Here is a 17,803-nt window from a genome sequence, read left to right on the forward strand (position 1 = left end):
ATTAAAATGTAAGTACTCTGAAAAAGAAAGTATCAAAATCGAGTGTCTGTAGACCTCTCACGACTGTTTTAAAGACATCTCATTATTTCCATTCACTCCACCCCCTCATTTCTGTGCTTCTTCCAAAGCCACGCCCCCAAAACACATGAACGCGCGACTCCGACCGCTGAGCTAGAGGACGCATTATTTACCTGAGACAAGCGGAGGGGAAGGAGCATGCAGTGACATCATGTCACTTTAGATTGCTCTTTCTCTGCCATTGTTTTGGTATTCCTAGGTTCAGTGCCTTCTTCTTCTTCTTCGATAGATTTTATTGGCAGCTTGCAAACATAGTGCATTACCGCCATCTACTGGACGGAGGTGTGATCAGGTTCCGTGCCTCTCGCACTCCTCAAATCAAACGGTCGCGCGCAAGTGGGCAGGTGCTGTGTGGCAAAAGGGTGGTTGCCATGGTTGCGAGAGAGTGACAGTCGCCTAAGCCAATCCTTTGATTCGTCCCGAATCGAAATAATGAGCTGTGTTTAATACAGATTAAACGGTCTAGAGTCACTTGATTTTTATACTCTTTTTTTCAGAGTTCTTACATTTTAATTATGTATTGATATATATAGAAAGTTTTAACAAATTTGGATCTTTAATTTTTAATAAATCCTACCTACCCTGCCTTTAAAAGACCATCTAGTTAAGAACGACATACGTCCACAACTTACAACGCCTTTTCCTATGCCAGATGGCAATTATAGATGTGGCAGTTGTGCCCAGTGCTCGTACACATATAAGTGTAAAAATTTTAATCATCCACACACTGGTAAGACATTATCTATTCGCGGCACTATCACATGTAGCACCACACATGTTATTTATTTAATCAGTTGCCCATGTGGGTTATCATATGTTGGTAAAACAACGAGAGCGCTACGGACTAGAATCAGTGAGCACAGAAGCACCATCAGAAAAGGAGATGAACGCAGTCCTGTTGCCGCTCATTTTAAATTAGCTGGGCATAATGTCAGCGCCCTTAGATATATCGGGGTAGAGCGGGTCAATAAACCGTTTAGAGGAGGAGATCATGGTAAAAGGCTTCTCCAACGGGAAACTTTTTGGATTTATTATTTAAACACAATGTCTCCTTATGGCCTGAATGAAGAGTTTGATATAAAGCCATTCTTATAATGTATGGCTTTGCCATGTTATATGTCATAATATAATTTGTATTTATGTAGCCTATGTAATTGATTGTGGGTTTATATATATACATGACATGTATGTGAGTATTTACTGATTGTTTAGGTAATTTCTTGTTTCTGACTACATTTTAGCAAGTTATATGCATATGTGGGGCTTTTTCTCCAAAAAATTCTTTTTGTGGGGTTAATATGTGTTGTTGGGGTTAACTTATATATATATATGGAATTGTTTCCTGTGTATGTTGATTGTTTTTTCTATGCAATTGTTCTCTTAATTCAATAATGAGTGGGGTCATTAGGCTTGTTTAGACCCAATCAAGCTAATTGTAATCACAGGGTGGGTCAGTTGATTGTAAGGCCTACATATCTCTGTATCAAATGTGCTTTACCATTTGCCTGAAGAAGACCCAGTAGGGTCGAAACGTTGCTTTTTTTATTAAAATATGGGAGTAAGCAGTGTTGCGGACATTTCAATCTTTTCTATTTAGTAGTCCTTTTTGTCCAGCACCTGCCAGATGTTGGGATGTGCACACAATAATCTCAACTTCCAGCTAATACCTCCCAGCTATAGTTATCTGCAGGCATCTGTTTACAAAAAAAAAAATGTAAGTGGAAGTTCTATTACTCAATACCAGTAAGACTTGATTCTGACTGTTTAGGAACAAACCTCAAAGTGTCCCCTTTCAAAAGAGACTGAAACCATGCATATACTCCAAATGGTTCAAGAACAGCATCCAATGTATTTTGGGTATGCCTTTTTAGGTGTTTTAGGGCAAATTTTGCAGGAATTCTAAAGGTTAAGGCCGGGTAATCAGTAATAAATAATGGTCATTATTATCAATGTTGAAAACTGTTTTTGTTGCTTAATACTTTTTGGAAACTGATTCCTTTTAAAGGGATACTCCACCGTTTTTTCACATTAAACTATGTTATTCCCTTAACTAAGACGAGTTGATACATACCTCTCTCGTCTCAGTGCGTGCACTTAATCGCTCTGCCGCGCGGCAACACTTTGAAAGCACTTAGCTTAGCCCAGTATATTCAATGGTATCTAACAGCAATGTATTTAGAAGTGACCAAACACATCAATGTTTACTTCGGATGCCACGATGCCATCAAGCGGTATCTCTGGTTGTAATCAGTCCTTCACTGACCAATCAGCGTTCATTAGCAGAATGCTAGCGTGTTATGGGCAACAACAACTCAACCTGTAAGAAATCGAAAGGACATAAGTACTCGTTCATTCAACTTTCGACCTATAACCCATGTTGAACTTGCAAAACCTACTATCGAATCTGAGATTTCTCAACGGCAATCGGGTGAAAGAGACAAATTTAGCCGTCTAGCCCCATAGACTCCCATTCATTCTGCACTCATGGGCGATCGCCCCCAGTGGAACTCTGGTGGAACTACAACCAAAATTCGGTACAATAGGACTTAATAGGGAGTGGGCAGGCTCTCCGTAGACGGGCTCTGCTTCTGTCAATAGAACAAACGTGACTTTTTACTGCGCCGAGTCTAAGTACTCCCAAAAGTGCTATTCCGCCATACATTATAGTTATCCTTTTTAACCCACTTAGAAAAGCACCACGTTTTATTTTGTGTCACCATACTTGGTTGTATAACTACTCTTGTAACTGTTTTTAAATAGGGAAACCGTTGATGTGTTTGGTCACTTCTAAATTCATTGCTGTTAGATACCATTGAATATAACAAGCTAAGTGCTTTCAAAGTGTCGCCGCGCACCAGAGCGATTAAGTGCACGCACTGAGATGAGAGAGGTATGTATCAACTCGTCTTAGTTAAGGGAATAACATAGTTTAATATGAAAAAACGGTGGAGTATCCCTTTAATGAAGATTGTTTGATAAATAGAAAGTTCAAAAGAATGGCCTTTACTTGAAATATAAATCTTTTATAACATCATTAATGTCTTAATGTCTGCTGATGCTGTTAGTTAAAAGTATTAATTTCTATTTATTGTTTTAGATCAATCTTACCCCAAACATTTGAATGGTAGTGTATCACAGTTTCCCAAAAATATTTGAAGCAACTGTTTTCAACATTGAACTGTTTTCAATCATATTAGAATGATTTCTGAAGGATCATGTGACACTGAAGACTGGAGTAATGATGCTGAAAATTTAGCTTTGATCACAGGAATAAATTACAGTTTAAAATATATTCAAGTAGAAAATAGTTCATTTTATAATTGTCATAATATTTCACAACATTACTGTTTTACTAGCTTGGTGAGCAGAAGAGACTTAAAGAAAAAATCTTAAAGTCCCCCTGTAGTCAATAATTTTATCCCTTAAAACTCATCATGCTGGCAAAACCAGCAATGCAAGTTTGAGAGGTGGCGCCCCAACAAATCTCACGAGAGTCACAACTTGCTTTACGGCACGACGTCACATACATCAACAACATATGAAGCAGCCTCTATGGAAGACACTAGCACGCATTTCAGACGTGAATCACGGCAGAGTCGACGAAGAAAACGAAGCACAGTCGGAAGAGTGCAGAGACGGCTCTGCGTGAGTGGTATTTACGACAGTAACGTTAAATAGACTACGGAGACTCTAGGGGTCGCTGTTTGAGAAAAACGGAAACTGCATAGTGTGCCTTTAAAGCAGACATATCATCACAGGGTGACTTGAACTCTTTGTTTGCCAGAGTACATCACTTTGCCCAGCTCTTGTTGCATTTGTAGATTGTTTTTCAGTCCTTTTCCCAGACAAAACCTTTATGCCTTACATTAATTGCACATATCCCAAACGCCTCTTAATATTGTGAATCTAGTTTTGACTGCCTCTTCTGGTCAGAGTAGCTCATTATGATGGAGTCGTGTGGCAGCCGATCCATGGCAGCCTCTCTTCCCACTGTCCAGTCGCAGTAATGCTCAGCTTCCCGGGATCAAACCTCCAGAACTGCTGCTCTTTAAAGAAATACAGTTTTCCATCGGGCCGAGTCAAGGCGCCGTTTACCCCCCGGGGAACACCCTTCCAGTCCCTCAGAGCACGAGGGTAGTACGGCTCAATGCTCAGAGACTCCAGGTTCAGGACAAAGTAGCGGGACCCTTTGAAGAGCACCATGTGGCCCAGAGGCTGGTAGAAGAAGGCGCAGTCCGGGTGCGAAGGTAAGCCCAGTTTACTGTTCTTCCTGGGGAATCCAGGGTCCAGATCAGAGCCTGAGTAACGCCACATCCGTCTTCCTACCAGGAGAAAAAACATGGAGATGTGTTGAGAATATGCTTCTTTAGAGGAATAGTTTACCTAAAAATGACCTTTACTCACTCTTAGGTTTTATTAACGAATTAATAAGAACGAATTATACAAATACTAGTATATCAAATACTATACCCAGATACACACTCATGTAAACTGATATATACTCTATAGCAAATCTTAACCGCTTGATTGTTTATATTGTCGCAAAATGCTAATTATATATTCGCCAGGCAATTTATTAAAAGTTTGATATATAGTACATCCAACTTTATATGCATACATAGAGTACACTCACTTTAATGATACTATAGAAAATATTTTATATTGTTGTAAAATGTGTTATCTAGTCTGTTATCGCATTGCTCTATACTGTATATAAAGATGGAAAGCAGCTTTATCCACAAACATACAGTACACTTGTAACTCATGTTGTATATTCGTAAAAAGTCAACTTTATTATCTCACAGCTCTAATCTGCTAAATGTGTCTATAAGGCATTCAGATTTTAATATTTTATAAACATTTGCAGCATCATGATTTTCTGTAAAGCTGCTTTGAAACTTTGAATTGTATCAGTTCTTTATTACTTACTTTCTTTTGTGGAATATAAAAATGGTTTGTTTTTCTGTTTTCCCAAAAGCCTATGGAACGCTTGTTCACAACAAAAAACATCAGTATGGCTATATGAATGATAAAATTCATATAAATAAATAAAGTTGTAAACGTAAGTTCAGGAGGAGCCTTAGGCCATGTGTCTGCCAAAGCTGTGGGCGCTTGAGAGCGGTTTGGCAGAGTATGTTTTTATTTTAATTTTTTAGTTGAGACACTTTGCTTTCTATGGAAGTTGTAATTACAAAACCTGCTTTTGGGGATTTGAGGGTTGACACTGCATTCAGTTTTAAACATACACTAAACATACACTATATCACCATGAGACCAGATGTACCCTGGACAAAACTGCACTCTGGAACACGGGTGACTGCCCTGGATATTGTATTACCTGTGTTTGGGTAACGGTCTGAGGTATTTACCCTTAAAGAAGTAGAGTTTGCTGTCCAGCGGGGAGAAAGCAGCTGCTTCAATAGCCAACGGCAGCTGCGGCCAGCGAGCCTGAAGCGGAAGAGGATCGCTCACACTGCCATTAGATACCGTCCAGAAATGATGGCCCTGAAACACCAGCACTGTCCCATTCTCATCTACAGAAAAACGACAGCTTTACACAGTTCGAGGAAGAGTGTTAATGTGTCCATTAAAATGTCCAGTTCTTACCCATGGTGATGGCATCAAAGAAACCCTGGCAGTAGTGGGGTATGAGGGAACCTTCCATAGGATCTTGAGAAATCTGCCAGTCCTGCATGGGCCATCTCAGAGCCCGTCCTTCCAGCGGCTTCACTGTACCCCCAGGTGGTTGACCTGCTCACACATGCAGAATGCCAATGTACTTATTACTTATATACTGCCAGTGTATATGACACTCTTAAGTTGTGCCTCTTCCCAGCAAACACAGTACATCAATGTGACTTCAGAAGACGTTGGACTCCAACTAATCCAACGTCAGTCAGACGTTATATTTTGGTTGAAAATGAAAGTTGGGTTGACGTCTAAACCCAACGTTTGTTTGACGTCAAGATCCATCATCGGAGAGACGTTGAATTTTGGTTGGAATAAGCGCCGCACTGCAAAAAAGGGTGAAAGGCATGGCAGCACATTAAATGTGTGAAGATCTCAGCAGAGGAGGATTAAACAACTCCACAAACAGCATTACCAGCTTCACTTATTACTAACCAGACTGACTTTATTTCTGTCAGATGTCTACAGAAGTTCTTATTAAGAATAGGTTTAGATGTTGATGTTTTATTGAAAATAATAGTTTGGTTTATGGTGATCCGTATTTCTTTAGTTGGGTAGTTTGACTTGACTTTTTAACATTATAGTTTTTCTCTGGCTGCTGTAACTGTGTTTGTTGTAGCAAGAGAAGCAAGAGAAAATGTGATCAGATGATATTGTCTTCTTGATGATAAAGATATAATCATCATATAGTGGTCTGTTTCACTGATGCCATCCAGAGTTAAATCTTTTGATATGCTATCATTTTGTATTATTAATTATAGCAAGCCTGTAATTTTATATTTTCCACTGAACATTTTGAACTCCAGCATCTATCAGACTCACTCAGACATCAATTATCAGCAAATTAATCTCAACAATGGTGACATAGATGAGTTTTGTATGATGCACCCAGAATGCACTGCGACATGAAGCATGTCAACGTTATTAAGATTCATACGCTGATTCTTTAATGTCTGCGTGTATCTTTAAAGCTTTTGGGTGCACAGTCCCTCAGATTAGAACACTGCTGGACAATCACAGGACTATTACAATCATAATGTGAAATTATTAACATGATATCTAAAAGAATAGACTCTGAATATGATCAGTGAATCAAACACTACATGATGATCATCATGTCTATCACCATCAAGTAGCCAACATCTTTTGAACTCAAGTTCTTTTGCAGTTCTTGCCATAACAAACACAATTACAGCAGCAATAGATAAACTAATGTTAAAAATCTAACTGCACAACTAAAGCCACACTGATCACAATGATGGTGACTTCAAACTAAACATTTTCAATCAAACATTAACATCTAATCCTCTGTTTGTTCTCAATAAGAACTTCTGTAGAGTGTAGACATCAGACAGAAATAAAGTCACCCTGGTTAGTAATAAATTAAGCTGGTAATGTGTACTGCCATGCATGTAATTTTTTTTTTTTTTCGAGACAAAAACTCGACTTCAGCCCAACGTTGGAGCTTGACGTCAAACAAATGTTGGACTTAGATGTCAACCCGACTTTCATTTTCAACAAAAGTCTACATCCTGTGCCTGCTGGGGATCCTGATTCTTTGATTTTTCTCATAGGCCGTGGTCATCTGATTGTAATCTTGCCATTCTCTTCTCTCTCTCTCTCGTTCTTTTCTGTTAAACTGAACATTGCTTAGTTTAGTGGTATGTAGCCCACCCGTAGTTTCATTGCACTGTGGCATGAAGCTTTATGCTGATTGTCACCATTGTTGAGATTCATACGTTAGCTCCAGCCGTAGTGCCCTTAGAAACAAAGGAAAACAGAAGGCTGTGTCGTGAATGCATCAGCTACATATTCAGTAGCTAATAGTGCAAGCAGTGGTACTGCACATCACGAAGGCTGTTGTGAAACAGACAGAGCTATTTACATTGAAAGATAGGAAGACTCCCAGATAGCAAAATTGGTGTGGCCCAGATCCGGCCCACACTTGACACTTTCATCTGGCCCACATACCGCGCGGAATGATGGCACTTGGGCGGTCCGCTCCTGTTTGCCGGATATGGGCCACAATTAAGCCATAGCACTGCCGCATGTCAGCCGTAAACAAAACAAATGAAGCAGAACTGGCCCATATCTGGCCCAGACACCAAAGTTGCTGTGGCCCAGATCCGGCCCACACTTGACACTTTCATCTGGCCCACATACCGCGCGGAATGATGGCACTTGGGCGGTCCGCTCCTGTTTGCCAGATGTGGGCCACAATTAAGCCATAACAATGCCGCATGTCAGCCGTAAACAAAACAAATGAAGCCGAATTGGCCCACATCAGGCCCACACTTGACTGTGGCCCATATCCGGCAAACAGGAGCGGACCGCCCAAGAGCCATCATTCCACACGGTATGTGGGCCAGATGAAAGTGTCAAGTGTGGGCCGGATCTGGGCCACAGCAACTTTGGTGTCTGGGCCAGATATGGGCCAGTTCTGCTTCATTTGTTTTGTTTACGGCTGACATGCGGCATTGCTATGGCTTAATTGTGGCCCATATCCGGCAAACAGGAGCGGACCGCCCAAGTGCCATCATTCCGCGCGGTATGTGGGCCAGATGAAAGTGTCAAGTGTGGGCCGGATCTGGGCCACAGCAACTTTGGTGTCTGGGCCAGATATGGGCCAGTTCTGCTTCATTTGTTTTGTTTACGGCTGACATGCGGCATTGCTATGGCTTAATTGTGGCCCATATCTGGCAAACAGGAGCGGACCGCCCAAGTGCCATCATTCCACGCGGTATGTGGGCCAGATGAAAGTGTCAAGTGTGGGCCGGATCTGGGCCACAGCAACTTTGGTGTCTGGGCCAGATATGGGCCAGTTCTGCTTCATTTGTTTTGTTTACGGCTGACATGCGGCATTGCTATGGCTTAATTGTGGCCCACATCTGGCAAACAGGAGCGGACCGCCCAAGTGCCATCATTCCACACGGTATGTGGGCCAGATGAAAGTGTCAAGTGTGGGCCGGATCTGGGCCACAGCCACTTTGGTGTCTGGGCCAGATATGGGCCAGTTCTGCTTCATTTGTTTTGTTTACGGCTGATATGCGGCATTGCTATGGCTTAATTGTGGCCCATATCCGGCAAACAGGAGCGGACCGCCCAAGTGCCATCATTCCACGCGGTATGTGGGCCAGATGAAAGTGTCAAGTGTGGGCCGGATCTGGGCCACAGCAACTTTGGTTTCTGGGCCAGATATGGGCTAGTTCTGCTTCATTTGTTTTGTTTATGGCTGACATGCGGCATTGCTATGGCTTAATTGTGGCCCACATCTGGCAAACAGGAGCGGACCGCCCAAGTGCCATCATTCCACGCGGTATGTGGGCCAGATGAAAATGATGGCACTTGGGCGGTCCGCTCCTGTTTGCCAGATTTGGGCCACAATTAAACCATAGCAATGCCACATGTCAGCCATAAACAAAACAAATGAAGCAGAACTGGCACAAATCTGAGCCACAGTTCATTTTAATTCGGGCCCAGATTCGACACCTTGTATGTATACCTGAAATGATGGCACTTGGGTGGTCCACTCCTGTTTACCAGATCTGGGCCACAAGCAGGCCATTTGTTCAGCCACATATTAGCCAAGAATGAACTAAATAAGCCTTAAATGTGTGTTTTTGTGTGTGCATGCTGTGCCATTTAAACTTTGGGAAACTCAGTGACTGAATATCACTGACACTAAGTGAACTCTGCATCAACAATATCCAACATACAGAAAAGAGAAATGTAAAAATGGCCCCTCTTTATGTTAAGATAAGTTACAACAGATGATTCAAACACATTTCTGAAAACATTTGCATCATTTATTAATATTGCCAAAGAACAACCCACTGCAAGTTTACATTTTCAAAACTGGAAAGCAATCTAAACAAAAAAACAAACCAAAAAAAACCCCAACAATAAACAAACACAAAATATATGCATAGAAAGCATAGTAAAAACTAAATAAAAACAAAACATGTTTCCAGTAGCCTTGGTCATCCAAAAAAACAAACAGACAACACAGAAGTTAACACGCTACAAAACCTTGGCAAATGGAACCATCCAAAATGATAGAATTTGACCTCCTTGACTGGGCCCATCTGCATCATGGCAATCTTGCAAGCCTTTATTGGATACACAAATGAAAAAAAAAAAAAACTGTTGAATCAGTAACAGAACGCTGATAATACAATAGTGTTGAAGTACAAAACAAACACACACACAACTACTTAGAAGCCAAATTAAATAAAAAAGCCCTAAACAAAATTTAATAAAAAAATAAAATAAATAAATACAAAACAAAAAAAGCAGGCACTGTAGTGAGAGATGCGTTCAGGAATTACCTGCGTCTATACACCGTCTATTTACTAATAGTGAAGCTGCAAGTTTTAAAAACTTTAAAAACAGCTGTCTCTGTGCTTTAATCAAAGCAGCACATTAATACTGAATGGTGAATAAATGGACTGGAACTACCAGTGCATTAAACAGTTTGGTAACACTGTAAGGTCTTATTTGTTAACATTAGTTAATGTATTAACTAACTAACATTAACTACATTATTTATTAAGCTTTCTTAAAGTTACAGTCAATCATTGTTTGATCATGTTAGTTCACAGTGCATTAACTAATGTTAACAAATACAACTTTTGATTTTAGTAATGCATTAGTAAGCATCACAATTAGCATTAATTACGATTAATAAATACTAGGGGTGAAACGGTACACAGAAGTCATGGTTCGGTTCATGCCTCGGTTCGGACATCACGGTTCGGTACGAGTTCTGTACAATGGAGGGAAAAGCAAAACAAAAATGTAGAAGGCATTTTTTTTTTCTTGTGCATGTCTGTAGGCTGTACCACCAAAGGAAAATAAATGTCTTAAAGGGATACTCCACCGTTTTTTTCATATTAAACTATGTTATTCCCTTAACTAAGATACATACCTCTCTCGTCTCAGTGTGTGCACTAAATCGCTCTGTCTTGCGGCGAAACTTTGGTAGCACTTAGCTTAGCCCAGTTCATTCAATATGGGCCAAGCAGACAAGCTACCAAACACCTTCACGTTTTCCCTATTTAAATACAGTTACTCGCGTAGTGTAACTCGACCTAGGACGGTGACACAAAACAAAACGTTGCGCTTTTCTAAGCGTGTAAAATGGATAACTATATTGTATGGCGGAATACCATAGCAAGTGCTTGGAAGCACTTCGACTTGGCGCAGTAATATCTTCACTAGAGGGAGCGGGGGCCGGTGAGAGGATTTTTCACGAGTGAAGATATTACTGTGCCAAGTCGAAGTGCTTCCAAGCACTTGCTATGGTATTCCACCATACAATATAGTTATCCATTTTACACGCTTAGAAAAGCGCAACGTTTTGTTTTGTGTCACCGTCCTAGGTCGAGTTACACTACGCGAGTAACTGTATTTAAATAGGGAAAACGTGGAGGTGTTTGGTAGCTTCTCTGCTTGGCCCATATTGAATGAACTGGGCTAAGCTAAGTGCTAACAAAGTTTCGCCACAAGACAGAGCGATTTAGTGCACGCACTGAGACGAGAGAGGTATGTATCAACTCGTCTTAGTTAAGGGAATAACATAGTTTAATATGAAAAAACGGTGGAGTATCCCTTTAAAGGAGAACTCCGGTCAATTTTAACATTGAGCTAATTTTTTTGTAAATTTGGGGTGCTGTCAGTACAGAGAACAACGACAAAAATCGGTGTTGCCTACACCGTGTTATCCTCTTTTTAAAACTTGCACCCTGTTGACTAAAATGGGGCAAGTTTTAAACCTGCTTTTAGCCTCTACTGTGTGTGATTCTTTCAGAGTGAACACAGTGAATCTGAGAGCAGTAGATGTGAAAGATATGAATAAAAGTGATGTTAATTCAGCCAGCGCACATTTATTTACTTCCTGTTTTCGGTCGAAGTCCACAGTAGTCGATTGACGAGTTCTCCACTGTTTCTTAGTTACCTATGATCATGCGCGTGAACTCGACAATCGACTAATGTGGACCTAGACCGAAAACAGGAAGTAAATACAGGTATGAGCGCTGGCTGAATTAACATCACTTTTATTCATATCTTTCACATCTACTGCAGTCAGATTCACCTTGTTCACTCTGAATAAAATCACTCACATGGCTGGTGCACTTGTAATGACACATCAAGGATGTTAAGAGGCTAAAAGCAGGTTTAAAATTTGCCCCATTGAAGTCAACAGGGTGCAAATTTTAAAGAGGATAACACGGTGTAGGCAACACCGATTTTTGTCGTTGTTCTCTGTACTGACAGCACTCCAAATTTACAAAAAAATTTGCTCAATGTTAAAATTGACTGGAGTTCTCCTTTAAGCCTTGTATTTTTTTAAAAAGTTTTATTAATAAAGTAAAGGCATAGAACCAGTTTATTTGTAGTGCATTGACAATAGTTTTATATAATTAGTTTATTAATTAAATTAATAAAAATACAAAAAGACATTGAGATATGTTTTGTAATTGTACCTGAATGAATTTAAAATAAATTTGCTACATTTCAGATCAATATATTTGTTTTCCTTAAAATTTTAATTTCTAACTTTATTGTCATGTTAATTATACATTATTTATTTCTGTATAAAATAATACTACCATTAAAAACACATTTGATTTTCTTTTTTAATCAATGTAGAATGTGTAACTTAAAAAAAAAAAAAAATTAGTGCTCTGTTTATTTTTAGGACAAGAAATGAAAACCAATGCAATATGATGAATGTCCAAAAGATGGCACCCACAGACTGTTTTTAAATGGGGTTGGATAAATATTTTTTGCTTTTAAACAATGTGTGTGTGTGTGTGTGTGTGTGTGTGTGTGTGTGTGTGTGTGTGTGTGTGTGTGTGTGTGTGTGTGTGTGTGTGTGTGAGAGAGAGAGAGAGAGAGAGAGAGAGAGAGAGAGAGAGAGAGATTTTGGTTGGGTGACAGTTGTAGGTTACAGTTTGACAAGAGTTAACAGTTTGACAAAAGCACAATGTTGTGTTTTATTGCAAGTGTACACAAATATAAGTAAACACTTTGCAGTTTGAATGATGTCCTGTATGAACAAAATGATGGAGTATGTTTTTATGTTTCCACTGTTCGATCGCGCCCGCGCCTCGATCTCTCTCTCACACACGCACGCACACAACATATTCCAGCATTGCAATCTTGACATCGCAGCCTGTTCATTATAGACACAGAGCTTCAGAGCTAAGGTGGAGCTACAGATTAGGTGTCCCTAAAGAACATGCGTATTTAACAGTAGTCCCGCTTTACATTAATTAATTTGCACGCAAGTTTTATTTATTTTTATACCGTGTATTCTCCGTGTATATTCATGCACCGAACTGTGACGCCGTACTGTTTCGGTTCAATACGAATACATGTACCGTTCCACCCCTAATAAATACTGAAGAAGAATTGTTCATGCCACATGTTAACTAAAGTAGTTAAACTTGTAAAGTGTTACAAATGGCTAGGCTACACCTTGCAGCCAATCAGAATAAAGTATTCAGACAGACCATGGTATACACATCTAGCAAAAACGCAATGTAACTGACTTACTGGTGTCTTGGACCCTCCTCCGTTTCTCTTTCTCTTCTCCCTCTGTCTCGGTCACTTGCAAGATGAAGCCATTTTTTAATAAATGATTCGATCTCTTGATCGGTGGCCGCAGCTGTCAGTCTGTTGTTTCTGACAGTTCCTAAAAAAATATAACATTGTAAATGCAAGGATGGACTACACAACTTTTAAAATCTTAGGACCCAATTAGGTAACACAAGCATTAGCGCATAGTTAATGCATAGTTAGCCAGCGCCAATGTAAAGAACATTTTGGCCATGGCCAAGGACACTCTTTGCTTCCAGATGCCCAAAAGGAACAAGTTTGATGCCTGCTAGGAAGATCGGACTGCGTCAAAAAATGGAAATCACATTATGAAATAAATGTTTATCTCCAATACACATTGGCCACAATTATTGACACCTCTAGATTTTGTTTACGAGTAAAATATCTCAGAAGTATATTCCCATTAATATTTATCTTTTTTTAGCACACCAGGGTGACTAGGAACATGAAATTGTCCAGCTATGACTTCTTGTTTCACAGGAGTTTAAATATGAGGAAACACAAAGGCCAAATTCCCTGAATCATCCATCACAATGAGTAAAACCAAAGAATATAGTTCTGATGTGCAGCAAAAGATTGTTGAACATCACAAAATAGAAAGTGGCTGTAAGACAATAGCTAAAGAATTGAAAATCCCCATTTTGACCATCAGGGCAATAATTAAGAAGTTATAATCAACTAATGATGTTACGAATCTGCCTGGAAGAGGACGTGTGTCTATATTGTCTTAATGGACGGTGAGGAGGAGAGTTTGAGTGGCCAAAGACTCTCCAAGGATCACAGATGGAGAATTGCAGAGATTACTGGAGTCTTGGGGTCAGAAAGCCTAAAAAAAAAAAAAAAAAAAAAACCTACATCTCCACATGTTGTTTGGGAGGGTTTCAAGAAAAATCCTCCTCGCTCCGCTAAAATTAAACTCCAGCATATTCAGTTGTCAGACACGACTGGAACTTCAAAAGGGACCAGATTCTATGGTCAGATGAAACAAAAAAAAAAAAGAGCTTTTTGGCAGCAAACCCACTAGATGTGTTTTAAACTGTAGGCTATTTTATTCCCACCCGCAGTTTTCTGTAGCAAATCACATTGACACATGTTATTAAGGTGAAAACATCCTGACTCAAAACATAAAGCAGGCCAACTAATGTTAATTTTATAATTACTAGGGTATAATAAAAATGTGAAATACATAGAGGAATAGCCTAATACCTGACCCAACTTTTAAATAGTCTACCTGAACCCAAACCATCTATTATTGTTACTTTGTAATCAAGCTTTTATTGTAAGAAAAAGCATGTAGTTTTTTAATTTATTTGTGCATTATTCCTAGGGTTAATGAAACATTGCTGTCACAAAGTAATACAACTAGTGCAGTATTATGTCCAATGTATAAACATGAATGTCAAATTACACTATATTATTATTTTTATTTTTTTCATTGTTGTGCCAAAATAAGACACGAGTTAAATACTTTAACCGTGCAGAACTGACTAAAGGGAGAGTGATAACATGAGCAAATCTAAATGTAACGTTAATGGCGCGCCGAGCAATCGATACTTGTTCATTTCGCATTCGTGACAACCATAATAGATCTAGCTTAGAGTTGAACTGCCAAAATAATGTAACTTCGAATATAAATTATTCCATCGACTCTATATAACACAACATGCAGACTCCAACTTGATATAACGAAGCAATCGCTAACAAAAATAAACATTTATGGATTACGTCTTACCTTGACTTTTTGCAGTACTGGTATCCGTCCTCCTGACAATCCTCTGACGTTTTGGTTTTGAGCGCCTTTTTCGCGCTTTCCGGCAACGTTTAAATTTAAAGGGCCGTGAACTGGAAAATCGTCAGTTAGATTTTTTTTTTCTTCACAGACAACTACAAATGCAGTAAATATTATATTTAAACATAATGGATCTTATCTCTAATCAGCAAAAAAGTGGGAACATTTTGTCATGAATGCAGGGCTTTGAAAAAGTATTCAAGAAAACATATCAAAATAATATTTTCTCATAGCAGGTTCTGCTGATTTGTCATCTTCATTTAATTGTATTTCATCAATTATAGTGTCAATTAGTATTATAATTTTTTAATCTTTAATAAAGATTGTTTATAACCTAAAGATGACAGTTGTATAAATGTCAATTATATTTAGCCAGAAATGTAAGAAAAATTTAAGGTTTATTTAGAATAAAATATTGTTTATATATATATATATATATATATATATATATATAAACATTTAATATAATATAATATTATACATATACATTTAACATAATATAATATTTTACATATTTAAATATTTTAAGGGAGTTTAAAATATTACCCTTTGTGGGGTCACTTTGACACACCTAGGAACAGTGAATCGCAACCTTTTTGACTTCAATGTCCCCTTATATTCTCCACAACAAATCCTGTACATTTGTTATAAAAATAGCCAAATAATGAGAAATATCTTTTCTCATTGGTGGATTTAGTTTTGTCATAATTTTAAGTCATCTTGAGGCCCCAGTGGAAGTTTGTCCAGGTCTGCTCTAGAAGTTAGATGACACTGCTAGCAAGATAAGCAAGGTTACACCGAGTAGGCTACATACAACATGTTCCTGGCTTAACATCTTTGTTGATCCTGGAACAGCATTCGACCAATTAGATTTGAAGTTTGCAGTTGTGTCAAGTTTAGGCTTACAACCATGCTTTTAGATCAATGTTATTATCATTTCCCTCTGATTGTAGGTTTAGGGTTAGGGTTAGGGTTAGGACTATTTTTATGGACAGGAATGTTGTTCCAAGATCAACAAAATATATTGATACAGGAGCATGTACTTGGCAAAATCATTGTGCCCCAAGCTTTGCACAAACATCAACTAAAGTATCTTCTTGCACATCCCAAAACCATAAAAAGTCTTCATAAGTTTGAACCTAGACACTTGAACTTTTCTAGACACTGTACCTACAAAACATATGTTAGCAATAGCATATATGTCATAGATGTAAGTACATGTAGCCTCACATCCAGCCTAAGTGTCTACTCCATCCATACCAAAAAATATTGTTAAATGTTGTTAAAAAAATGTTTAAAAAATATTCAGGCCATTACAGGTTCAATCTTTGTCCCTTTTAAGCTAAATTAGCCATTTTCAGAAGTGTGGCATCGAATCCAGAAATGGACTTACCACGTAGGTTTTAATTTTTGGGAAACACAAAGAATATTTGCCACGTCGAATGTGAGCCAAGTTAGACTTACACCCTGCAATGCTGACTGTGCCGTATATATTTCCCAAATTGTAATTAATTATTTGGGCAATATTTGCCATGTCAAATGGGGGCTACTTTTGCCTCACATCGAGATGAGATAGTGCTCACTGAGCCATATCTTTGCCAAAACTGGCCCAGATATGTTTTAAGATAAATGGGTCACATTTGCAGCATTATATGTGGGCCACTTTTGGCTCACACCCAGATGAGCCAGTGCTCACTGAGCCATATCTTTGCCCAAACTGGCCCAGATATGTTTTAAGATAACTGGGCCACATTTGGAGCATCATATGTGGTCCACTTTTGGCTCACACCCAGATGAGCCAGTGCTCACAGAGCCATATCTTTGCCAAATCTGGCCCAGATATGTTTTAAGAAAACTGGGCCACATTTGCTGAAACATATGTGGGCCATTTTTGGTTTACATCCAGATCAGTCATTGTCGATTGTGCCACGTTTTTGCCATAGGTGGCCCACATTTGGCTTGTGATATTTGGGCCATATTCATTATTTATCATATGGGCCACTTTAGGCTCACATCCAGATGAGCCAGTGCTCACTGAGCCATATCTTTGCCCAAACTGGCCCAGATATGTTTTAAGATAACTGGGCCACATTTGGAGCATCATATGTGGGCCACTTTTGGCTCAAATCCAAATGAGCCAGTGCTCACTGAGCCACATCTTTGCCCAAACTGGCCCAGATATGTTTTAAGATAACTGGGCCACATTTGTGATCATCATATGTGGGCCACTTTTGCCTCACACCCAGATGAGCAAGTGCTCACTGAGCCATATCTTTGCCAAAACTGGCCCAGATGTGTTTTAAGATAACTGGGCCACATTTGGATCATCATATGTGGGCCACTTTTGGCTCACACCCAGATGAGCCAGTGCTCACTGAGCCATATCTTTGCCAAAACTGGCCCAGATATGTTTTAAGATAACTGGGCCACATTTGCAGCATCATATGTGGGCCACTTTTGGTTTACACCCAGATGAGCCAGAGCTCACTGAACCATATCATTGCCAAAACTGGCCCAGATGTGTTTTAAGATAACTGGGCCACATTTGCAGCATTATATGTGGGCCACTTTTGGCTCACATCCAGATGAGACAGTGCCACTGAGCCATATCTTTGACAAGACTGG

At 39.3% G+C, this 17,803-nt stretch overlaps 1 protein-coding gene across 1 annotated transcript in view; it reads right to left on the bottom strand.

Annotated features, from left to right (window-relative positions):
• Window positions 1-3,372: 3,372 nt before the first annotated feature.
• Window positions 3,373-17,803, bottom strand: part of mmp28 (matrix metallopeptidase 28) — a 32,607-nt gene continuing 18,176 nt past the window's right edge. The window contains exons 6-8 of the mRNA XM_084419796.1: window positions 5,686-5,829; window positions 5,448-5,612; window positions 3,373-4,400 (exon numbers count right to left, since the gene is read on the bottom strand). Of these exons, the coding sequence (XP_084275922.1) occupies window positions 4,021-4,400; window positions 5,448-5,612; window positions 5,686-5,829 (689 nt within the window). The 3' untranslated portion in view covers window positions 3,373-4,020. The remainder of the gene's footprint in view (window positions 4,401-5,447; window positions 5,613-5,685; window positions 5,830-17,803) is intronic.

This window comes from Rutilus rutilus (genome assembly GCF_951802725.1).
Source record: "Rutilus rutilus genome assembly, chromosome: 9".
Taxonomy (NCBI): Eukaryota; Metazoa; Chordata; class Actinopteri; order Cypriniformes; family Leuciscidae; genus Rutilus; species Rutilus rutilus.